General features: G+C 39.2%; 2 protein-coding genes across 2 annotated transcripts; both read right to left on the reverse strand.

Moving 5' to 3' along the window:
* Positions 1-2,885: 2,885 nt before the first annotated feature.
* On the reverse strand, positions 2,886-10,344 carry LOC119799303 (claudin domain-containing protein 1-like). Its single transcript, XM_038309135.1, has 4 exons — positions 9,605-10,344; positions 7,697-7,804; positions 7,445-7,582; positions 2,886-3,296 (listed from the first exon to the last, which is right to left on the reverse strand). Exons 1-4 carry the CDS (start codon positions 9,894-9,896, stop codon positions 3,076-3,078), a joined length of 759 nt encoding a protein of 252 aa, XP_038165063.1. The 5' UTR covers positions 9,897-10,344; the 3' UTR covers positions 2,886-3,075.
* Positions 10,345-13,916: 3,572 nt separating this feature from the next.
* LOC119799307 (mucin-5AC-like) lies at positions 13,917-19,291 on the reverse strand. The gene is made up of 7 exons (XM_038309141.1): positions 18,792-19,291; positions 17,848-17,909; positions 17,625-17,773; positions 17,148-17,557; positions 16,981-17,045; positions 16,752-16,900; positions 13,917-14,635 (listed from the first exon to the last, which is right to left on the reverse strand). Exons 1-7 carry the CDS (start codon positions 19,071-19,073, stop codon positions 14,631-14,633), a joined length of 1,122 nt encoding a protein of 373 aa, XP_038165069.1. The 5' UTR covers positions 19,074-19,291; the 3' UTR covers positions 13,917-14,630.
* Positions 19,292-24,702: the final 5,411 nt, after the last annotated feature.

Raw genomic sequence — 24,702 nt, forward strand, 5'->3', positions numbered from 1 at the left:
AGAGACAGGGAAGCAGTTAAACAAGATGAGAGAGAGGGAGGTAAGGTCCCGTGATGAATTAGTGATTTAAGCTAAGCAGTTACATTAGGGACGTTATAAGCAATATGATTGATATTTACATAATTATAGATTTACATTTTTTTAATGTTTGCTGTAGAGGATGAGAATGAAGGTGCTGGAGTAGGAAAGGGAGGATGAGGCGAGACTGACAGGCAAGAGACAGGTGAGAGACAGGAAAGACAGGACCATGAAGGTGATGAGGGAGCAACAACCAGCCTCCAAAAACAAGAAGGGGACATTAGTGACTTAGGGGGAAAGCATGATGGTCCTAAACAAGTGAAGTTATCCCACTATCCCCAGCACAAATTTGGAGTAAAAAAACGTTTGTTTAATTCAAAATGGTTTGAAAGCTTTTTATGATTGAAAAAGAAAGCCTTGTCATCAAGGATATGCAGTGTGTTTTCAACTTGCTTGATAACATCATATTCCCAAGACTAACACAGGTCATCCAGATCTCCCTCACCATCCCAGTCTACAGCTGTAGTTGTGAAAGGTCATTCAGTGTGTTGAGAAGGTTCCACACTTGGCTGAGGTGCACAATGGGACAAGACAGGCTCCATCATCTTGCTATTTTATCAGTTGAAAAGGAAGAACTTTCTAAGCTGAGTCACAGTCAAGTGATTGACCGGTTTGCAAAAATGAAAAATAGGAGGTACACTTTAATGCTCAAAAAATTTACTCATCCTGAACTTAGTTAACATTTCCCCCGAACTAAAACTCTGAAACCTAGAAATTAATCATTACTTCAGAATGTGTATAAGGAAACGTTTTATTTTTAAAGTTGGTAATGTCTTATTTTTTATAGCTGCAATGTTGAAAATGTTCATGTTTGTTAAAACAAATATGCTCTTACACTTATTAATATCTCAACTGGTAATTTTGGTTGGAATGTATCAGGGTTGGGCAGTGTGCCTGTCTGTATTTGTGTATGGAAGGAGGGGCATATGCGGTAGGGGGTCAGTGCCCCAGTAAAGCTTTGTGCCTAGCAACGCCCCTGAGCTGCATCATGCTGTGACAATTTTTTTGAACGATGCTAAATCCAATTTCTTACAAACAAACAACTACATTTTGGAACTTAACATTTTGGGGTATTTTCCACACAACAACGCTCGTGTAACAGATATTTTGTTAGTTTTTACTGAAAAATATCTTCACCAAAGCTTTTTTATTCACTCCTTCAGGAGTAAAACATAGTTTGATGATGAAACTGACACCTCAGTAGTTCAGCGCAGATTGATCTATTATGTGGCCTATTTTCCTAAATGTAAAGTACCCGCACTGCCCGGATGTGAGGTCAAGTTTTTAGAAATGATTGGCAACCAGCTCAACTCAGACACCAATGGCAACTCCACATTAGGTGAAAGCGAAAAAAAAAAAAGCCTTAAGTCCGAGCACCGGCTACAATGACTAGAAGATAGCTGCAGTTCTACGTTTTGACCAAAGGTGGCAGTATCATTAGAAAAATGTAATGCCTTTTTAAGATGCATCAAAACTAGATTTTTATCAATAACACAGGCTAAGATTAAGATATAGGGATTGCGTTCCTAAATATAAATTCTAAAAAAAAAATGTGAACTTTACCCAAAAAGTCACATCCATCCCAAGCCAGCCTGCTTTTAAATAAAAGAGGAGGGATCACATATCTAGTCAGGATTAGAACAGAACGTTTTCAAGGAACAACCTGATAAGTGGTGTTTAATCACCTCTACAGTATCTCTGTAGAGTGTCTCTACAGTAATTTCAAATGTATACGCTGAATTCTTTTTTCCATTTGTTTTATGTTGTATTATCCTTAAACCAGGAAACAGAATAAATAAACACAATAAATAAAATACACAAATCATAACTTTCATGACAAAGGGGACTGCGCTGCTTGAAATTGAAATAAAATAAAATACATTTTCTTAATGTTATTTTCCCCCTCTGGTATTTACAGTATGTCTACTGAGTAACGTTTACGCCCCTTAGCAGGTTCTGAAAACTAACCAAACGACATTGTCAGCTTGTTATCAGATGGATTTCAAAAGCATGCCCTGCTCTGAAAAAAAAGCATAAAAATAACACAAAGGAGGTAGCAGCAGCTCTAAATAATACTTTAAGTGTCTAAATTACTGGAACAAAGCCACGTGAACGCTAATAAAAACACTGTACCGCAACAGAATTAGTGCATGGAAATCATTTTTCCTGTTATTTTAAAGCACACATTGACTTTACTATTGTACAGGCAAGGGAGTATGGCTACCCGTTCCTTTCCACAGCAGTAGTGATGCTTCTACGCATTTATTCTCTTGCGCAGGAGGGGAGATTTCAGCAACACTATCATTATAAACAGTTGGGATTTCTTAGGAAAACTTTGGCGCTATACACTGAACCTGACTTCACCATATTGTAATCAGACCTTTTGATATGATTTTAATATATACTTTATTATTAATTAGAGTGAGTTGATTGGAAACATCGCAGTAGAACATGCAATAGGTAGAGTGAAACCAAGTAAACACTGGTTTCATAAATATCCAACAAAAACAAGCTGCTAAAAAAAAGACAAAAGAAAAACTTAGGTTAGTGCGCTGGTATGTAGATGTTTGACGCCTCACATGACAGGCTTAAAATGCATACTTGAGAGCTTCAATGTGATTCAGGTCAGGACGTTAATTATTTTTCTACCATTCTTCTGAGGGGCGTTTTCTTCAGTCTGCTGCTCTGCTGTAAGAAACTACACCTTAAACTTAGTCTCACATAAGAGTAGGAGGTGCACTTGGGTCTAACAGGTTTTTGATTAACTGACTCTTTTTCAAAGGGTCCAATTTGATGACTTAAATTTGTTTTTTTTATATTAGCAGCTCTAGAAAAAAATAAATAAATAAATGCAGCATACGTTAGGGTTTTTACTTGATATTGAATCTAGGATGGGATAAAAAAAACAAAACATATCCTTAAATATTAGTATGAAATGTATATTCTGGTGCCGGAGTTGTGGTATTTAAAATCTGAGATCTGAAGCACAATCTCTCATCACGCCACCCGGTATGCAGTCATGCGGTAGTAGTTCTGGCTGTGGCTGCGTGCCGCCCACACCAGCAGTGCGGCAGCCATCATGTGCAGGGGCGAGGAGATGAGAGCCAGGTAAAGGGACCAACCCAGGGAGCCATCCACCTTGTCAGGGAGCATTGACACCCTGTGGAGCAGGTCCATCCCAGCCAGGTAGCAGCACACTGTTGCCAGGGTGCACAGACCTTTAAGGTACAGGATGACAGAGACGTGTTAGGGTATTTCTGAGCAGGAAAAACATGCAGAGGTCTTCAGAGACATAAAAAAAATATAACCTGATAGAAAAAATATTTTAATGAGCCTAAAAAACAATTCTACCTCATTTCTTGAGGTTGGTTTTGGTGAATACGATTTCACACTACCGGCTTATAACTGACCAAGTCAAGAATCTAATCTACGACTAATGATGTTCTTATAATGTTCATCAACACCTAAAGCTAAACAAAACTTTGTACTGTAATCAACTCATGGGTGATCTCCCTGCTTTGCTTCCTAAAGAACAGCCTCCTGCCTCTTTGATTCGAACCATTTGAAGAGAATTAATAAAAAGAACAGATAAAACATCAGAAATAATCAATATTCTAGCTTCAATTTCTGGTCCTGTTTGATTACCTGATTTACAAAAAAATTAGCCAAAGAAATCTGTTTATTATATTTTGCACTGATTTCAATTGACATATATTGAATTTCTTCCCCATTATGGTATATATCACAATCTTTTATTTCTGGGTGGATCCTCTAATTAGGTGCTCCTCCTAATGGTCAATCATTCTGGAGATATGTTTACTTAAGGCTGTCCTAAGTGCTCGCCCCAGTTAGCTATATTTTTCTGCCCATGCGCACTTTCAGGTGTATATCTCTGGTGAGCTACGGTTTCAGATAATCATTTAAGTTCACCCTTCTCACCAAAGTTATCTGAAAATGGCCAAGAGTCGTATGAGAGAAGGTATACACAAAGTGTATGAGAAGGAAAAAAAAGGCCTCAGAAGAGCCAGATATATCCTGGAATGCTTTGCATGGACAGCTCTCCTGTCCATGCAAAGCAATATGGGATTTGCTGTCACATTGGCCCACTATTGCTACACAAGAGTGGCGACTAATTATAAAGATGGAGCAGGCAACGTGTGATGGATGAGTTACGTGAGCAACCGAACAAAAAGCAGAGATAATCTTTATGAACAGTACAGCAGCAGCCATTTAAAATGGCTCCTGCCAGTAAAAAGCCAGTCGAATGGCAGCCCACTTCCCTGCAGCTCCCAGCCTGGGTATGCATATTTTTTTACTCCGACTCCACCCTTCTCTTTAGATCTTAATGTCCACACATCATGACAAAAAGAATATTTTTGTACAAAGATTAATGTTTAAAAAGGAACTGTAAGGGACCAGCCAAGGGCCCATCAAGGAAAGTGGGGAAATTTTGAATGGCTACTATTGTAAGTTAACCGAGTTTGCAATAAGGTCTACTATAAAGTCCACTATATAGTGATTTAGGGGTTAGAGAGGATGTACGGACACAGTAAGCTTGTATTAGCTATGAGAACAGCAAGTTTTCAACAGATTGTGCACGAGGAGACATGGGCTCATGCACGCTCTCGCACAGGTTTAATAGGTGTTCCCTCTCAGGGGCTGGTAAAGGGTTGTGCATGTGCATTTTTTGTTTTTTATTTTTTTTAAGTGGAGACGGCGGGTCTTTTAAGAAAAGCCAGAAAATCCTCCACAAAACTTAAGTGTATCTTCTCTAGCACTGGCCACTTCATAAGTCCCACTTATGTGGTAAAATAAGATTTAAGCAACTTTTAACATGGCCATGTAATTGGCGTGTAGTTTTAATGTTTCAGAAACAGCTAATCTACTATAAATTGTAAACAGTGTTAATTGAGGAAGTATGTCCCCGAAAAAAGCCGTTGCGCCTCGGGGGCTTCCTCACGGTTCTTTTCCTGGGAGCAAGTTATTCACTACTCTTAACTCAAACTGGGTAAAACCATATAAAAAAGGACTATAAAACATTCCAGATCAGGTCGTTACAGGACAGAGAAAATGCTTGGAGCTTGCACAGCTGTGGGATCAAAAATCACGTCCGCGAGCGTCCGGCAAAGATTGAGCGCCGAACAAGGTCATCTCCTGCTTCTTATAGCTCATGAGTCTCTGGGCCGGATCTATCAAAGGTTTGCGTGTATTAAAACGTGAGCTATTTCACTGCGCACGCTAAAAAGTGTACAAGCTGATCTATCAACAGCGTGCTAAAAGGATTTGGTCTTTAAAACGTGCTAAATAGCGCCTCTTATCCATTTAGTACTTTTTCTGCAATGAATATGCAATATGGGGCGTTTACACGCAAAAGTGCGTCTTGTGGGAGGAGAACATGTAAATATATTAATTTAGCACTCGCAAAGTGATTTATTAAACCTGAAAGCAATTTTGCTAACGGTATCTGACTCTATATTTAACACGTTTCAAAAGAAGGTGCAAATGGTCTGTATGCGTAATTGCGCACACATGGCAGCGGTTATTGCCGCAAGAAGGAGCGATGGAAATGAAGCAAGGAGACGCAGAGAACGCATTTTTTCACTCCGTGTGAATATTTTTGGAATGAACGAGGAAACTATCATCAAAACATATCGTTTATCCAGCATTGACATTTTGGAGCTGTTGGGGGAACTCCGAATGGATTTGGAGCCAGCCACAAGGAGGACCCACGCAATACCAGATATCACAAAACTCCTTGCAACATTGCACTTTTTTGCATCTGGGATCTCCCAATCTCGTTTTTCAGAAGTGCTGTCCGACGTTTTAAATGCCATGTCGCCCGGACGCCCTAACGGAGAACCCCGACCTCATCCTTGCGCCTTTGGAGCAACATGCCAATGCTGCGGGGATGCGTTTTTTTTTTTTTACTGCAGTGAAGTAGAAATTCAGCCACATACCACCTTAGGGAATAAAGGCTGCCAAAGTGAGTATGTGTATATATATATATATATATATATATATATATATATATTATTTATTTTTTTTTTTTTTGGGAGGGGGTGGGGTGTCACTGTAAGATTAAAATTTCTTAATGCACTAGTTTGCACAACCAACAAACTACTTTGCCGCAAACCACAAAACGCGCAAAACCATCATTTAAATAGGGCGTCACCAACAGTTTTGCACCTGCCACCAGTTACGCAATTGCTCTTGTTAAATCACCCGCAAACCATGGTTCAGCCCCTCGCGCAAAATTCCAGTTTGCGAGCGCAAATTACTGCACGCAAAATTGGATCTTGATAAATCCGGCCCTATGTGTTGCATCATGTTGATGTTTAGCTGTCCGTATCAGAAACTGACACGCCATCCATGTCTTGAACTTCATGCAGCTTGCCTCTATGCCTCAGGGTTACAGATAGCTCTCCTCTATCAGTCCGGCTCCAAGATGTGCCCATATCCTGTGTATTTTTAAAGACACGATGGCTGTCCTGATTAGATGACCTCCGTACACACAGTGACATCCACAATGTGAAGGAAGGCCTTCTACTCTGTCTAATCTGGCTAACAGAATAACAATGCATATGATGTATAAATAGTAAACCTAACAACAGAAAACAGAAGCAGGCAATTTCAATTTCGATTAGTATTATTTAATGTCTATATGATAGGGATAGATACAAAGAAACATGGAGCATTACCAAATTAACAGTTAAATAATAAATACCAATTAAATTACTATGTAGAGAAAATAATTCTTAAAATGTAACCGAGCAACCCATCACAAAATCTAAAAAAAGACTACAGCCCTGGTTCATCAGTTGAGTACAGGGAAACTAGCTGATAATACCAGAAAGGTACAGAGAAAACAATCTTAGAATTCCTGCCACGAAGCAAAAAGCCTCACAGTAATGACTTTAATGAACTCCGATAGGCAGCAGATCCCAGTTCAGCAGAGCTTTGGCATATGGTGGGATGAGAGATTCACCTTGCCTGATTTTACCAATACATGGACCAAAATCTCAGAGAAATGTTTGACAAAGAAAAGGCCAAAGGAAATCCAACCTGGTACTAGAGAGATCTACCTAACGATGCCTGTAAAGAAAAATTTTTGCATCTTAAACCCCCGTAGACTTTAGGAGTCCTATTGAAAATAGCTATAGATAGAACAGTTTGAATTAGTACTAGAAAGTCCCGCTTCTAGAGAGAACTAAAGCGGGAATGTGGGACTTTTTCTATAATACTCTACAAGAACGCAGGTGCATGAGAGAAAATGAAAAGGAGGTCACCTTTAGAAAAGTTCTTTAGTGACGTCTTAATTAGAGTCTTGCATGTTTGCTGCTGAGAGATGCAGTGCAACAGGTCTTACCAGCCAACAGGTGAAGAACTCCTAAACCCAGTGTAGGTGTGAGGGTCCTGCACAGGCAGGCGCAGAACCCAATGAGGCCCGCTAACACAACCAGACCGAGAGACGTCAGTGGCAGCAGAAACTGGCACCTCCACAAATCTTTCCATAGGAGACACATCAAAAACTGTTGTTAGTGAAGTACTCTGTGACAAGGAGATGCATACTGTCAGTAGGATTTTACTCAAAGAACAGAGAATGATTCTGGAGACGTACAGGTGCGGAGCATGTCCTCTCCGCTGTTGTGGTTCCCCGGCTCTTTGTATTTGGGGGTGAACTGCTCCAGCAAAGTGAAGTTTCGACACTCCAGCACCATCTTGGCATCTGAAAGAGTCAATTGCCAGATTTAATTTAGTCTTTTCTACCTTTTCACAAAAAACGTAGAAAATCTGGAGAGGATCTGTATGGAGGAGTGGTCTAAAAACCCTGCTGCACTGTGTGTGCTTATCAAGAACTACAGCTGATATCTGTGACTACAAAGGTTTATTTTTTCTTATGTATCAAATACGCAATCAAGTACAAATAAACAACTTAATCGAAAAATTAGATTTTCTGAATTTTTTGTTTTAAAAATCCATCACTCAAAGCTGAAGAGTATCTAAAATAGAAATTTAATATAACAAAAACATGAAAGACTGCAGGTTTCCTTACTATCCAACCTTTGATGTTTTAAGTAGTCCCTTTTATTTTTTACTCGAGCCTGTCAGATTTTATAGTGCTATAATCCAGTCCTCAGGAGCTACCATCCTGTAACATTTAGATGCCTCTCTTCTCTAACACACCTGAATCAAAAGTCCCTTCGTTTAGCCCAGCAGAAGCATGGTAACGAGCCACTCATTTGATTCAGGTGTGTTAAAAACTGGGTGCATCACAAAGTTGCAGGATAGTAGCTCTTGAGGACCGGATTTGAGCACCCCTGCTTTAGACTGTGAATCCTAGATAACAAAGGTTTATTTATTTATGTTAGGTGGTTTTGTGTAAATCCCTTTAATGTACCTTTATTTTCTCATAATGGGCAAATTCACTCTCTGCAGTTGACCCATCTGCTTGGTGAGCAGTGGGCTGCCATTGTGTGGCGCCCAGGAAGCAGTGTGGGGTTAAGGGTCTTGCTCAGGAACCCAGAGTGGAGGCTGTGGGGATCAAACTGGGTGCTTGCAACCTTTTCATAACACAAGCGCACTGCTCTAACCCACTTTGTATGTTTAAAAGAATTTTCTTCTGTCTATAACAAACATTGTCTGGTAAATAATGCTTGAATCTGGCTGTTTATTTTGGATACTATTACATTACAGATAAGATAGTGTTATATTGTCTTTTATAATTGTTAAAAGTGATTTTATATTGGAATAAAGGCTCATTCTTGTGCTTTGTAGATGATGCCACTAAAAAAGAAAATAGACATAAAGAGCTATTTAAACAGTTAGACAGTAAGCAAATCAATCCACATATAACAGACATATTTAGACTATATTTGGTTAAATAGGCACTTATTTACCTACTGTCTAGGTTTATATGCAAAACTTTTTAAAGTGGAAAAACGTCCTAATTCCACATTCATCAGAGCCAGTGATGCTTTAAACATTGATAAACAGCATCTAGTGTGTAGTGCTTATAAGATTTGTATTAATGTGGGAAGAAAAGCTGCTATTCTCTTTAAACAAAATGTGCCCTGATGCTCACATTAAGCATAAAAAAGAGCATGCATATTTTTGCATAGGACCAATGACATAAGACCAATGAAACTGAAAACTAATAGTGTCCCTACCAAAGTTTGATTAATGTAGTGTGTTATGATGAGAAAAACAATGTTCTTTCAATATTTAGAGATCAATTCAGTTTCATTTAAAGAGGAAAATGAAATAAAAAGGTTGCTGTGTAACATGTGACTTTTAAGTTCCTTGGAAATGGGAATAAAACACATCCTAGGTTTATGCTGAAAGATGATTAAGGTTGCCATACCCGATTGATCTCTAATTAAGCCACCATAAATCAGATGTTTGGGTTTTTTTTTCTTGGCAGATTGAAGGAACAGGTGATTCATGCTTGAAGATGAAACCTTAATGAGTGACAGCTGCCGGGTTCCTGCGCTGCGCTGCAGGCTTGGAGCGCCTCAGGGCCGCATACCTGGCTCCTTGATCCACTGCGCGTTGGGTGGGACCAGCACGCACCGCCACCACAGGCCCACGGTCCCGTTGAGGCGGAACAGCGTGTCACTGTAGGTCTTCTCGTCGAACTCCCCACTCATGAACTCTTCGTACAGGGAGCGCAGCTCCGACACGTTGGCCTCTCCACGCACCGTGGGGCTGCTGTACTGGTACCAGTGCTGCGTGCCGATGGCCACCGACAGGTACACCGTGGCCAGGACGCTCAGCACGCAGGCTATGACCAGAGCGGTGGCGTAGCGGTTATCCACCATTGTGTTCAATTATAGAGAGGATTAAGAAAGGGACGGTGGGCTCAGATCAGGCGGTATATGGACGTATTTCTGTTCTGCATTTGCGCCGTCACTCCGACATAATTATCGGATAAAAAAATAAATGAACTCTCGTAGAAATAAAGCAAACCGGTTGTTTTAATGATGGCACCTTGTATTTGGTGCAAGACAAAGCCCCGCAGCTCAGCTTAGATGCGCCATCTGCTCCGTTGTCCCACTTCCACAGAGTGTGGGTGGCCAGACCCTGCACTCCCAGTCTGCAATAACAGCCCCTCCTCAGCAAAAACAAAAAAACAATCAGTCCTCCGTCATAAAATGCTATATATCCCCATGATTAAGCGAATCTTATGAGGGGCTTTGTTGAAGGATGCCCAGTGCGCCTAAGATGCTGGATACACACATTAATCCATGGGTTTTCCTTTTCCGGTTAACCATTTATGGTAAAGACAGCGACCATACCAAAATAAAACCCTCATCAGATTCCCACAAACTGAGATGAGCCCAGTATTATGGAAGACGATTAGGGCCACTATAAAAAAAAAAAAAAAAAAAAACTGATTTTAAAAATTTATTTCGGTTTAATAATGGAAAAAGTTAGAATTCTGAGAATTTTTTTCTTCTTCTAATATTATACTAAAAGAAAATCTAAAAATCTGTTAACCTAAAGCTGGGGGGAAAAAATGTTTTTCTACTGCATTTTTGCACCACATATATTTGTTTTTACACTGTTCTGGACTTAAATATTAATGCCTTTTAAGGGCAGTGACCATCCCAAAATTAAATCCTCACTGGCTCATTAGATTCCCACAAACTGAGATGATCCCAATATTACGGAAGACAATTAGGGACACTGGAAAAGAAAAGAAAAAAAGTTAACTGATTTTTAAATTTTATTTCAGTTTAATATGGGGAAAAAAGTCAGAATTCTGTGATTAAAGTCAGAATTCTAAGAAAAAAGTCAGAATTCTGAGATTAAAGTCAGAATTATGTGATTAAAGTTAGAATCCTGAGATTTTTTTATTTATTTATTTATATTATATTGAAATAAAATCTAAAAATCTGTTAACTTTTAAAAAAAAAAGATTAGGTCTCCCTATTCCTCTTCCGTACAGTATATATTTACTGCATGCACTTATTTATTTTCTGAGGAAATTGCCTAATTTCAAAATTACTAAACTAAACTAAGTTTTTGCCCCACATATATTTTTTTACACTGTTCTGAACTTCAATATTTTGCACCATGTTTTTTTTTTTTTTACCCACAGTGCTAGTAAAGATTCTCAGTCATCCAGGTCATAGTCATTCCAAAAAGGTTAAAGAAGCTAAACACTAAACCCCCAGACCTAAGATGAGTGGAGTGGTGGGTGCACTTTAAAGCCGGGCTTACACTGTGTGATTTATTTTTTCTGCCCTTTTCCAGTCGTGCAAGAATTTTTCGATCGGGCCAACTTTCAGCCTGGTCATGCGTCATATAGTATACATAGGGTAACAAGGGGCCATCAGCCTCCCACGACCACTTCCTGATCAGGAGTCGTGAGGTCGGGAGAAAATCAGACATGTTTGATTTTCTCCCGACCGTCGTGGGCAAATTGCTCAGTGGGCATGCACAAACAAAAATTCTTCTTTTTCTCCTTTCTTTCAGATGTAAACACAGAAGCATGGTGCAATGAGTGAAATGGAGTTCTGTCTGCAAAATTGACAGACCGTAGTAGCCACGTTTGCTCAGCCATGTCTTTGTCCAAATACGTTGCTGCCTTTTCTTTTTAGGGCTTTCAGCACAAAATTGCACAAATTGCCAAGGCAACGCGGTTCACTATAGTGAGCTTCAGAGTCCTCTTCTACTCATTTGGCTTCTGGATAGATGAGTCAGAGTAGCTCCATCTCACTGCGGAGCTGAGTCAGATGTGGTTTTTAGATGTACAGTGTGAGCAGGTAGATCGCATCAGGCTGAACATGCATGAGCTGTGTGAGCTGTGAACTGACACTTTTTGCAGGTAACTCTGCGGTTTCCTCTTACAGAGTAAACTGTAGCCACGTGCAACGATTGAAAAATATGCCCGGCTTAATGCAGTGAGGGATGCTTTGATCTTTATATTAGAGAAACCAAACAACCTCTCCACAGAAGCATGGCTCAACTCAGGAGAGCTACCTCCTCAGCTGCAAGGCAAAGGACATTCTTTTGAGGAACAGAATGTTCACATTTTGGACAAAGAAGGTGGTTTGGACAGGGGTGTGAAGGAAGTAATTTATGTTAAGAGAGAAAAAACAACCTTAAACAGAGGGGGTGGACTCAGGTTCTAGCTCTCACAAACCTACAATGCAGCAATAGAGTTGATTCCTTCCCGCTTTCATCTCAACCCCCATCACCACGCAGGGGACCCTAATGACTCCTCACCTTCAGAGGCATAGACCAGTATCAAGTATTGCATGCTAACAAAGAACATAAATGACTAACCGTTCCTAAAGGGTGGACCTGTTCTTCTGGTTCAATTTGCATGTTTTCTAAGCCAAAACAAAGCTTTGTTGGGCTACTCAATAAAGCTTGGAACTCAACCCTAATTCTGACATTTTAAATTGAAAAAGCTTCCTGGATGGGAAGTGAAATGTCTTCAAACTTGGAAAATAAAGTCCAGTGTATTGTTTTTAACTTTTAACCTTTTCACCCACACTGTTTACATACAATCACCACTGCACATAATTAAATTAAAATGTTAATTTCACTGCTAAACTGCTGCTCATTTACTGTCTGAAATCTGTATAAACAAAATTTTGTTTTGCATACACTCTATGTATATGAAATGAGAATAAATGTTGTCCAAGTCTAAGTAAGTCTGAGTAATATGTCTAGCAGGGGCGTTTCCATGAAAGGTGGCCAGATTGGAGGCATCTGAAAATGTATATTTTTGCCTACATAGACTGAGGGAAATCTTGGTAAAACGTGGTGTTGAAGCACTAGGTTTCCGACATACTTTTCTTTCTAGTGAAGTAAGAGATAATGGAAGATATGCATTAACATTCATGATTTTAAAGCCATTTAGTACAAATAACTTAATATCAAAGCTCATCAAAGTGGGTCATTCTCTATCTTAGATTAATGGCAAATAAATTACAGGATACTGACACATCTAAACCCGTCAGTGAGTCAGGTTCCTTCTATAAAAATGTAAAAAAAAAAATGGAGAGAGAACATAATCAACAGTCAACATGGCCGAAGGGTAACTGGAAAGAGGGCCCTTTGCTCTTTCGTCCCTAAGTTCAACTTAAGAAAAATCCATGAGCACACACAATGAGATGAGAAATGACAGACAACTTGAAGCAAAATCAACCAAATGGAATCCAGACATCAGTACAAAAGAGAAAAAGCCAAATGAGAATGAGACTTATAATAGGTTTAAAAGAGAAAGGCAAGTTCAGTCATATTCCTTTATATTTATTCAAAAGAAAAACATTTGATCAAATTTTTTGTAGATTAAATTTTCACCATGTGAGAAATCTAACCTTTATTCATTTTATTTCATTTTTCAAAACCACTCTCTCACAGAATTACTTTGCAACAATGTGAGCTGACTGGTTTAATTGGTATTTTAAGGAAGAAAGCGACCCACTAAAGTGTATGTACATTTGAATTTGAATTTCAGAGCATAGAAAATGATTGACAGGAAGAGAAAAATGGCTGTAGAGAGAAGATGAGCATGTTCTGGTTACAAAGGAAGGCGGCAGGTTAAAAGACAAGTTTGCTTCGTGACTTAGTGAGACTCCCAAATTTAATCAAACAAACTAACTCATGTTTACCATTGTCTTGAAAATGCATTGAAGCACAGATACTTTAACATATTTTGACGTGACATAAATTTTTTTTAACCTTTATTTCTTTTTGTTTATCTTTTTGCCGAAACATGTTATAAGTATATGCTGAACTGAAAGTGTCTTGTGTGCTTTAAAGGTCGTTAAGGAAAGTAAGTCATGACATTTGTCTGTGTTGCTGCCAACAATGACAGTATTTAGTGGTGACAGATGTATAATTAGTAACAAAGAGATCCTTCATCTAAATAAACACAAAGCCTTTCACATACTGTATCTGCCCAAACCTGATCTGCTTGTAAAAGTGTGTTAGCCTTCCTTACTTTTCGTTTCCACTCAGCATAAATCTTACAGATTCATTTTAGCTATGAAAACCATGACTGGATAAAATAATACAACACAGTTTAAGTTCTTTATTCATTTTCCAAAGTGAAACTTTAAGTATATACAATGATCACTCAGGTTTTAAGTAATGCTTTTTGATGCGGTATGTAGATATATCATCATAAATATTATTTAGTGAGGCATCCATCACCAATAGATGTTTTTATCTCAAAACCCCCCACATATTATGCAGACATTTGCTGTTTGCAAACCTTCATAGTGAACCATTCACCTGAAGTACAAATTCTACTTATCACACGCCCAAAGCTAATAATTACACTGGAAGCATGAAAATGTTGTATGGATATTAAACTGTAGCAGAAGAAATGTATTTTTTTATTGCAGTCCGACAATTTGTGTTGTCTCCCCTTACTTACTTACTTTATACATACAATATCCTTGGGTTTCTTGAACAGTGATTTAAATAAAATGTTTTATTATTATTAACCATTGTACTAACATGTACATGCCTGACATAAGCTGTGTGAGAAAAGATAGGATATTGAGAATGATCTTCAGGCTTCTTTCATCTCAAGCTGTAAATGGAAATATAAAGCATTAGTTTCACAATAACCAACTTGCTTTTGACAAATTATCTGAATGATATGTTATTCGTACTATACACTATATTACCAAAAGTAGTATTCTACTATATCTACATTTATATTAACTTTGATTATATTCCAATCTTAATAAAAGTTCCACTTTGTTGATGGACCCCACTGATCTCTATTTTTTCACTGGATTGATGATAGACCAAAAAACTGAAGTCACCTGCCACCATCTTGGAACTCCCCACTCTCATGGAGTCACACCATGGAAATGCCTAAATGTATAGGATTTGGGTACAAAAAGAAGAAGTTTGCTGGCTCTGGGAAGTCTTTTTACAGGTAATTTTACAGTCAGTGGATGTGCTAAGCAAGGAAATCCATATATACCCCAATGTATTCCATAGTATAGTCTGTAGTGTAATTAGTCTGGCTAACTTAGACCGACTCGAAGACATTGACTGAGTTAGCTATCGACATTGTGTCTAATGTTAGAAAATAGAAAGTAGAGTGAATAGAAAGTAATTCACTGTGAAAAAAAGAAAATATTTGAATGTGAAATCACACCACATGTGTAAGTTATATTATTAAAGGTATTCAATCCCACTCCACCGACTACTGCCTGGTGGTGAGTTGCCTCAGATGGAGGGGGTGGACCCCGATCAGACCTGGTAGGCCCAAACACATTGTTAGGATTTGCTGAGAACGTCTGGCAGATTCTCATATGAGAAAGAGCTTTAACTCCAACCACGAGAGAACTTTGTACACATTCCGAGGGAGGTGGGGGACATTGAGTCTAATTGGACCATGTTCCATGCTTCTATTGCTGAGGCATTCTATTGCGGCTAGTCGGAGCCGTGGCTGCAAGGTTGTCGTTGTATGTCGCAACAGCTGGTGGACACCAGCAGTTAGGGAAACTGTCAAGCTGAAGAAGAAGTCCTATCAGGCTTTATTGACCTGTGAGACTCCAGAAGCTACTGATATGTACCAAAGGCAAAAACTCGGGCATGGGAAGAGTTCGGAAAGGCCATACAGAAAAACTTCACATACAGCTCTGAAGCAATTCTGGTCCATAATCTGGCATTTCAGGAGGAGGAAGAAGTGCAGTACCAACACTATTTACAGTCTGTGTAGTGTGCTGCTGACCTCGACTCAGAATGTCATGTGTCGGTAGGCGGAGTACTTCAAAGACCTCCTTAATCTCACCAACATGTCTTCCATTGAGGAAGCAGAGTTTGAGGGCTCTGGGTTGGTTTCTTCCATCTATGGTGCTGAGGTCACCAAGGTGGTTAAAAAGCTTGGTGAAAAGGTTGGCTTTTGTCACTAAATCTGTTCATAACTTTTATGGAGAGAATTTCTAGGCACAGCCAAGGTGTTGAGGGGATCCATTGTGGTGGCCTTAGGATCGTGTTTCTATTATATTCAGATGACATGGTCCTATTGGCCTCATCAGGGCATGATTTACAGCTATCACTGGAGCGGTTCACAGCAGAGAGTAAAGCGGCCGGAATGAGGATTAGTGCTTCCAAATCTGAGACCATGATCTTAAACTGGAAAAGGGTAGAGTGCCTTCTCCAGGTTGGTGAGGATGTACTGCCCCTTGTGGAGGAGTTTAAGTGTCTTCGGGTCTTTTTCATGAATGAGGGGAAGATGGAGCGGGAGATCAACAGGCAGATAAATGCCTGTGAAGCGGGAGCTGTACTGGTCCGTTGTGGTGAAGAGAGAGCTAAAACAAAAATACTTCATTCAATGTGATGCATAGTCAGTATAAATTACAGTAATCTACTTATGCTATGAAACAACAAGTGTGAAAAAACAAAGGGTGAATTTATCTTTATCGAAAATGAGAACATCATTGTTGTTTGATGCTGTTGCGCACATATTTTTACATTGCAACCTGTCTAATTTTAGAGTAACAATATGGTGGCTGGTGACTTCACTTCACCCTGTACTACTAACGGGCTATCAGCAATCCAGTGAATAGAGATCAGTGTTGGATTCCTGTGCCCAGCAATAGCAAATTTAACTTTTCTTTTAATATCATTGGCTATATGACATAGAGATACTCATGTCAGAATCAAGTCATTAGACAAGAGATTTTTACTTTTGTCTTGAACGCTGATCGATTTTGTTTCAATTTTGAAGTCGACAAACACTGAAGTTGCATTGATCAAAGCATCCTGTATCTCATCATCATCAGGAACAGATGAGCTTCTAAACTGAAGGTTCGCAGTGTGTATGGTTGGGTTTTCTCTGGAAATATATTCAACAAAGAAACACAATGTTCAGTGAGAATAAACTTTAACTTATATTTGATATAGGAACAATATTACCTCATTGAAACCACCTCCAGGGAGATGAAGGAGGAAGAAAACCTTCTCTGGAAGATAGGTCTAAGCTGCAAGGGCAGAAAAAGACTTATAGTCAAAAGTGAATAGTTCTTGCACTTCAAACAATAGACTACAATATTTGGTAAAAAGAAAAAGAACCAGATCTTAACCTGTCTCTTTATCAGTGAAGATTCATTGGCAGTAGATGATGAATTCAACATGTCTCTTCCTAATGGATTTTTTACAGATATGAAAGACACAACTCTCGTTGTCAAGTCTTGCTGTTTGAGTAAAGAAGACCTTTCTCTTTTGGGACATGAACTAGATGTCAGTCTACATGTGCAAGTTTTGGTTGGGGGACACAAAGTGGGCCTGGACATGAGAGGTGGTGTTGTGGTATCGGACATTGTAGCAGTGGTAAATATGCTTTGGGTCGTTGTTAGAGGTGGTATAGTGCCTGATGGTAATGGATAACTTGTGGTCTCAGTTGGGGGGTATGTCGTGATATCTGTAAATGTGGTTGGGGGTACAGACATGGTTGCAGCAGTAGTTGTGCTTGGAGCCTCGGGGATTGAAGTACCTAAGATACATAAAAAAATTGTCAAGTTTTTTGAAATATTGTTGGTTTTGTATTTAGCTTAGCTTACGTTCATCATGCACAAGAATTGAAGTGATGTTAATCTTGAAATCTGTGATGTTTGAATATGCCTTGACCAGAACTTCTGATATTTCAGTTTTATTAGGAGCTGATGCTGTTGCAAAGTCAAGGGCAATGTTGTTGATGATTGACCCGTTTCTGCAATGATAATAATATATTAGTTAATGTTTGCAAGATTTTTAATAAAGATCAGAATTTATCTACTGTTCTACCTGAATGAAATCACACTGAGGTTCAGAAATGAAGTAAACTGTTCCCGGTAGAGAGGTTCAAGCTGCAGAAAGACATAAAAATATATGCTTTATAGTTGTTTTCCAAAAATAGTTAATTTGAGGGATTCAAAGTGTGCAGAAATGTGTTTATTTAAGATCCATCAACGACTATTTTAGATTATTGGTTAATATAATACTCAAAGTTTTGTGTAGCTGTAGAAACAGCTTATAGCAAAGCAAATCTGAATATCTATTTTATGTCCCAATTACATGTAGATACAAATGAGCACTAATTGAGACCAAAGTGGTTTTTTCATTGTTCTCAGATTTCTCCTGAGAAATACATGTTACATCGAGCTTTGTGTGCATTCTCAACTTTTTCTCACATTACTCTCTTATCCTGACCTACGGTAAGAGAAAAAATGTCCTCAGACCTCTGAGAGACCGGCTCATGTGACTTTCTGGGCGGTGCCCACCCGGTCTCATTGGCAGCCTACCGGCTGGAACCTTCCTCATTCTCTGGACTTGGACTGAACTCTGACATGAGGTTAGTGACTCACACCTTCATTATTATCCTGTGTCAGATCAACGTGGTCACTAACCTGTGGTCTCCTCCTGCAAAGGTTCATGCCTTAGACGACGATGTTCTCTGCAGTTCCGTCTTAAATAATAGTTTGTTAACTGTCTTTCCGCCTCGAATTCTAGGTCTTTTAGTTTTGAGCCTGACATATATTCAAAAGACACAGGAATTCGCCACCTTCAATTTAAGACAGGTTTTACTAATTGATTTATCGAGTGTTCTTTTCCTGTAGATTTTGTTTTTAGTAAAAAACAAACCAAATAAAACTATAGATCCTATCCTTAATATCCAGAGTTACATTTGACAGCGTTTGTTTATTGTAAAAGCAGTGATGAATATGTTTGACTAAAGAAATAAAACTTACATTGGATGTCAAAATTTGAGTTCGATTTTGAAATGCTTCAGATGAAGAGTCTAACAAATCATTTGTGAAGGTTTCTCCGTTAGATGTAAAAGTCAGTCGCCTTTTTATTATTTCCATCTCAGTAGTTGCAATGGTTGTACCCACTGTTGATGAGGGTAGAGATAATCTGGTTGTAGTTGTTGCGCCTGTAGTCATGGTTGAAGTCATAGCTGTAGTTGGAGCTTCTGTAGTTGCAGAAATTGTTGTTTGAGCAGAGGTAAATGTGGTTGGAGCAGCTGTCATGGTTGATGCAGCTGTTGTGATTTGAGCAGCTGTCGTTGTGGCTGATGCAGCTGTTGTGGTTGGAGCAGGTGTAGTTGTAGCTGGAGGAGCTGTTGTTGTGGTAGGATCATGTGTTATGGTAGGAGCATGTGTTGTTGTGGTAGGAGGAGCATATGTTGTGTCTGGAGGAGCTGTTGTTGTGGTTGGAGCAGCTGTAGTTGTGGTTGTATAATGTATTGTGAATGGAGGAGCTGTTGTTGTGGTAGGAGCAGCTGTTGTTGTGGTAGGAGCAGCTGTTGTTGTGGTGGGAGCAGCTGTTGTTGTGGTAGGAGCAGCTGTTGTTGTGGTGGAAGCAGCTGTAGTTGTGGTTGGAGGAGTTGTTGTTGTCTCTGTAGGAGCTGTTATTGTGGTTGGAGCAGCTGTAGTTGTGGTTGTATAATGTATTGTGAATGGAGGAGCTGTTGTTGTGGTAGGATCATGTGTTGTGGTAGGAGCATGTGTTGTTGTGGTAGGATCATGTGTTGTGGTAGGAGCATGTGTTGTTGTGGTAGGAGGAACATATGTTGTAAGAGGAGCTGTTGTTGTGTCTGGAGAAGCTGTTATTGTGGATGAAACATATGTAGTTGTGGTAGAAGCCACTGTAGTTGTGGATGGATTAGCTGTTGTTGTCGCCGGTCGAGTTGTTGTTGTGGTAGGAGCAGCTGTTGTTGTGGTGAGGGGAGCTGTTGTTGTGGTGGGAGCAGCTGTTGTGGTTGCATCATATGTTGTTGTGGCTGGAGGAGCTGTTGTTGTGGTAGGACCAGCTGTTGTTGTGGTGGGGGGAGCTGTTGTTGTGGTAGGAGCAGCTGTTGTTGTGGTGGGAGCAGCTGTAGTTGTGGTAGGAGCAGCTGTTGTTGTGGTAGGAGCAGCTGTAGTTGTGGTTGGAGCAGCTGTTGTTGTGGTAGGAGGAGCTGTTGTTGTGGTAGGAGCAGCTGTTGTTGTGGTGGGAGCAGCTGTTGTTGTGGTAGGAGCAGCTGTTGTTGTGGTGGAAGCAGCTGTAGTTGTGGTTGGAGGAGCTGTTGTTGTGGCTGGAGCAGCTGTTGTTGTGGCTGGAGCAGCTGTTGTTGTGGTAGGAGCAGCTGTTGTTGTGGCTGGAGCAGCTGTTGTTGTGGTAGGAGCAGCTGTTGTTGTGGTGGGAGCAGCTGCTGTTCTGGTAGGAGCAGCTGTTGTTGTGGTAGGAGCAGCTGTTGTTGTGGTAGGAGCAGCTGTTGTTGTGGTAGGAGCAGCTGTTGTTGTGGTGGGAGCAGCTGTAGTTGTGGTTGGAGGAGCTGTTGTTGTGGCTGTAGTAGATGTTGTTGTGGCTGGAGTAGCTGTAGTTGTGGCTGGAGTAGCTGTAGTTGTGGCTGGAGTAGCTGTAGTTGTGGCTGGAGCAGCTGTAGTTGTGGTTGGAGGAGCTGTTGTTGTGGCTGGAGTAGCTGTAGTTGTAGCTGGAGTAGCTGTAGTTGTGGCTGGAGCAGCTGTAGTTGTGGTTGGAGGAGCTGTTGTTGTGGCTGGAGTAGCTGTAGTTGTAGCTGGAGTAGCTGTAGTTGTGGCTGGAGTAGCTGTAGTTGTGGCTGGAGCAGCAGTGGTTGTGGCTGGAGCAGCTGTAGTTGTGGCTGGAGCAGCTGTAGTTGTGGCTGGAGCAGCTGTAGTTGTGGGTGGAGTAGCTGTAGTTGTGGCTGGAGTAGCTGTAGTTGTGGTTGGATGAGTTGTTGTTGTCTCTGTAGGAGCTGTTATTGTGGTTGGAGCAGTTAGGGTTGTGTTTTGGGCAACTGCAGTTCTGGTAGTTAAACCTGTTCAATTTAATTCAGTTTATCCATATTAGCCTGGTTTTCAGTACATGTAACAGTAATGCACTTTACAGAGGCAGTTAAATCAAATCCTCCAGACCAATTGGTTAAAAGTTTTTTAAGGAAACCCAGGAGAGACATCAATTCTTTGAGGAATCCACTGTTCCTACATTGCAACAATTCCTCATACTAAACATGCCTGTTAAAACTCCCAACTGCAACCACAACCCCCAGTCCTTAACCAACAGCTGACTAGGGGTTTGAGAAGACATGTGGTAAAACATCTAGAGCACGAAAACAACTGTGCAAGGCTGTGCTTTGTTAACTTTAGCTTAGGGTGAGGGCTTAATACAATCCATCCCTAAAACAATTAAATAAACACTCTATGCAATTTGATTGAGGGCTTTATTACAAACCGAACACAGATGATGATAGTTGAAGGGCAAAACTCCGCTATATCCACTGGAGCCCACTGTCTTTTACATGCAACAAGATTGCGATGTAACGAGAAACCAAACACGACTGAAGTTAAGCATCTAGCAGTATGGTTTAAGAAACAATAACACTAAATATCATCAGAAAAGGCAAAATGTATTATTGTAGATTTTTTTAGAAACAGCTTTTTTACTGATAGGCTTTTACTGTTGTTTTAAAACTACTCTAAGGGTGATTAGCAGAAACTTCATCATGTGGTAAAAGTAGTAGCGAAGATCACTTGGCCTATTCTTGCAGAGATCCACAACATATACACCAACAACTGTCTGAGTAGAGTCCATGCTTGATCAATGCTACCCAGTGCACCACCTATCCACCTGAAACAATGCGAACAGCCCACATTTATTATTATTACAGTTTAGTTTTAATTAATTGATCCATCCATAGTTAGTTTGTTATAAATTAAAACATGTTGTTGATAGATAAACATGACGAACTTTACCTGCTAAAAGGCCAAGAGTTAAACAGATCTGTCTGAAGTCCATCGTGACAACCATGGAATCTTAAAAAAAAAAAAAAAAAAAAAAAAAAAATCAAACATTCAAAAAGAAATTTTAACATTACCTGAAGCTGAAAGTCTAATACTTTACCGTTTCCATCAGCGTACATTGAGACAAAGTAACTATTTTATTTGAGCAGTTTGCATATTACTTTTATTACTTTTTGCCCTTATAACTAACCTCTAGTACTTGCACTTTTGTTTAATTAGCTAATATCAAATGTGCTTTTCTATATACACCTAAACCATCTGTAAGTACCTGTTTTTTGTTTTGTTTATTTGTTTATTTGTGTTTTTTTTTTCTTTTTGGGTTTGCAAAGTTAACAACCCTGAAATACATTGTACCAAAACACTTGCCTTATGCTAGAAGAAATGCTACTACTATTAATACTACTATACTATTGGAGGTCAAGTCTTTCTTTTACAACTCCGTATTAAACATTTTCATTTTTGTCTTTAAGCCATGTAGCCAAATTATATGCAAAGTAGGAGAAGAAATTTCAAGATTCAACATTTTCAGTGACCCTAGGCCATTTGGAAAAAAAATAAGATTGCTTGTGAATTTTGGACTATGCTGCCCCCATTCTTTTATGAAAACTTGAATAGCAGCTTTGAATTTACCAGTGCAACCAAGAAGGGAAAAACTTACTTTTTATGCTCACTTACAAACTGAAATTCATCTTTTAAGTAACTTACTAGTTTTCTTTTGGCTCCACAGGAATTTATTCCCAAATGACGGAGGAGTTGTTATATTAGGCATATGGAAACGTTATATTTCTACCACTTACAGTTATTTTATTGTCTCAATATTTGTTTATGAGACATATTGTCAGGAGCTGTAGGTTAGATTATGGATTAGATTTTTTGTTATTTAGTTTTTGTCTGATTCTGTTCTTTTTGCAATTGGGAGTTTGCCATCTATGTTATGTTTTATATTTTGTATGTATTTTCTGGTGTATTTTTTCTTGTGCATTTCTTTGTGCCTTTAGTTGTGTCATCACTGTCTCAGTCTTTCTTTCTGTATTTGTGTGAGGAGGTTCTGGGCAGTTTTTCCTGCTTTCCATTGTCTAAGTAATTTGTCCTTTAGACAGACTCTTCAGTTAGTTGATAAAATTCTTTCACCTGTTTCCACCTTGTTTGACTTATCGTCATTACTTGTTCCCTGCTCTTTTTAAGCCTTAATTTTGCATTGGGCTTTATCTGAATTTTGCATGCCCTGAACTCATTGTTGAGTTAGGGGCAACAATTTCAGATATTTGGATCATTGTGTCAGTTGTACGTTAATTGTCTCAATTCTCATACTTCAGTTATTTTCCATGATTATTGATGATTAAAAGATCCTTCAAGTCATTATGCTACTCCCCAGTGGCGGTCTGAAGTTTGGTCAGCAAGTTTAACTTTATGATGCATTTGGCAAGTTTTGAGTTTCTTAAAACGTTGAGAATATGATTCGTAAAAGTACCATAATTTCATCAGTCTGATAATAGGCCATGATTAAAGATTGGAAGGGTTGGAAGACTTTTCTTTAACAAACACCTAAATAATATACATGGTAAACAAAAATCTCCAATTTTAAGGTTAATGTAATTTAGAGTTTTAAAATAAACAGTTGCTGCTAAAATTTTAGCACCATATATAAATCATAGACTATATCGACTAATTTGTCAGGAAATAAAGTTGTTACATTATTATTCTGTCAGCTTTAGGAACAGACACCAAAATGCGTAAAATGTTCCACAACCATAAAAATGAATTAATTACAAGAAAGAATATGACAAAAAAGTGGCAAAAATACTCACCGAAAATGAAATGTAAGCCTTCAAGTTTCTAATTCACTGTTCCAGAGATATTACAAGCGTTCAACAATGTTTTTATACATTACTCAAAAATCTGTTCAGTAATTCCAAAGGAACTCATCCTTAAAACAAAGATTTGGAAATAAATATTTTAGTGATAGCTGCTCTCTTTCCTTGTGACGTTGCTCCTCCTCTACCCTTTGGAACAATGGTCAAAGTTGTAGTGACAGCATTATAACATCTTTCTGGTTTGTATTGAAATAATTATTACTCCCTGGAGCCATTATTCAAAAGAGTTTCTTGTAAGGCACACAAATATTTTGAATACTGACTCGCATTTAGTTGATATTTGTTAGCGTAGTGTACATACAGTTCAACATCTTTGACTGTTGAACTGTTGGGAAAACTCTAAATAAAGTCACAAATCGGGACTCTGCATCACACTGATAACATCATACCAAATAGAACTCAACTCAAATGTTTTCTACTGCATTTTGTACCATATCTATTTTTTTTGTTTTTGTTGCAATGTTCTGAATCTTCCACATCAATGCCCTTTGCACCATGTCTCTCCTACTGTACACTGTTTACATTTGATCACTGCTTCACTTTATGAATGGAAATGTTTTTTCATTGCTAAGCTGCTGCTCATTCACTGTTGGAAAGCTGTTTAAACAAAATTTTGTTTTGTGTACAAAATGACAATAAAGTTTGTCTAAGTCTAAGTCTACAAAAATGATAGGCCCAATGTCCTTTCAGACCTGGGCTGCAAATGCTCGCCCCTGTCCTCTTCACCCTATACACCTCAGACTTCTGTTACAACTCTGAGCTGTTTCACATACAGAAGTACACAGATGACACAGCCATTGTGGGGTGTATCAGGGAGAACAGAGACAATGAGTACAGGAGTCTGGTGGGGGACTTTGCCACCCGAATCTGCACCAACCACCTGGAGCGAAACATCTCCAAGAGAAAGGAGCTGGTCATAGACTTGGGAGGAATGGACCAAAGACTAAGCCCATACTACTGGAGGGGGCTGAGGGGGAGGCTGT

The sequence above is a fragment of the Cyprinodon tularosa genome, unplaced genomic scaffold (assembly GCF_016077235.1).
Source record: "Cyprinodon tularosa strain WSP-4 unplaced genomic scaffold, ASM1607723v1 ctg658, whole genome shotgun sequence".
NCBI lineage: Eukaryota > Metazoa > Chordata > Actinopteri > Cyprinodontiformes > Cyprinodontidae > Cyprinodon > Cyprinodon tularosa.

Excerpts from the sequence above, each read along its gene's own strand:
- LOC119799307 (XM_038309141.1), bottom strand. The coding sequence starts at position 19,073 with ATGACAGCTGCTCCAACCACATTTACCTCTGCTCAAACAACAATTTCT. Across the intron at positions 17,558-17,624 it reads AATTCTTGTGCATGATGAAC|GTACTTCAATCCCCGAGGCT; the intron begins GTAAGCTAAGCT and ends TATGTATCTTAG. Across the intron at positions 17,046-17,147 it reads CTTCACTGATAAAGAGACAG|CTTAGACCTATCTTCCAGAG; the intron begins GTTAAGATCTGG and ends CTGCCCTTGCAG.
- LOC119799303 (XM_038309135.1), bottom strand. The coding sequence starts at position 9,896 with ATGGTGGATAACCGCTACGCCACCGCTCTGGTCATAGCCTGCGTGCTG. Across the intron at positions 7,583-7,696 it reads AGAGGACATGCTCCGCACCT|ATTTGTGGAGGTGCCAGTTT; the intron begins GTACGTCTCCAG and ends TCCTATGGAAAG. Across the intron at positions 3,297-7,444 it reads AGTTCTTCACCTGTTGGCTG|GTCTGTGCACCCTGGCAACA; the intron begins GTAAGACCTGTT and ends TGTACCTTAAAG.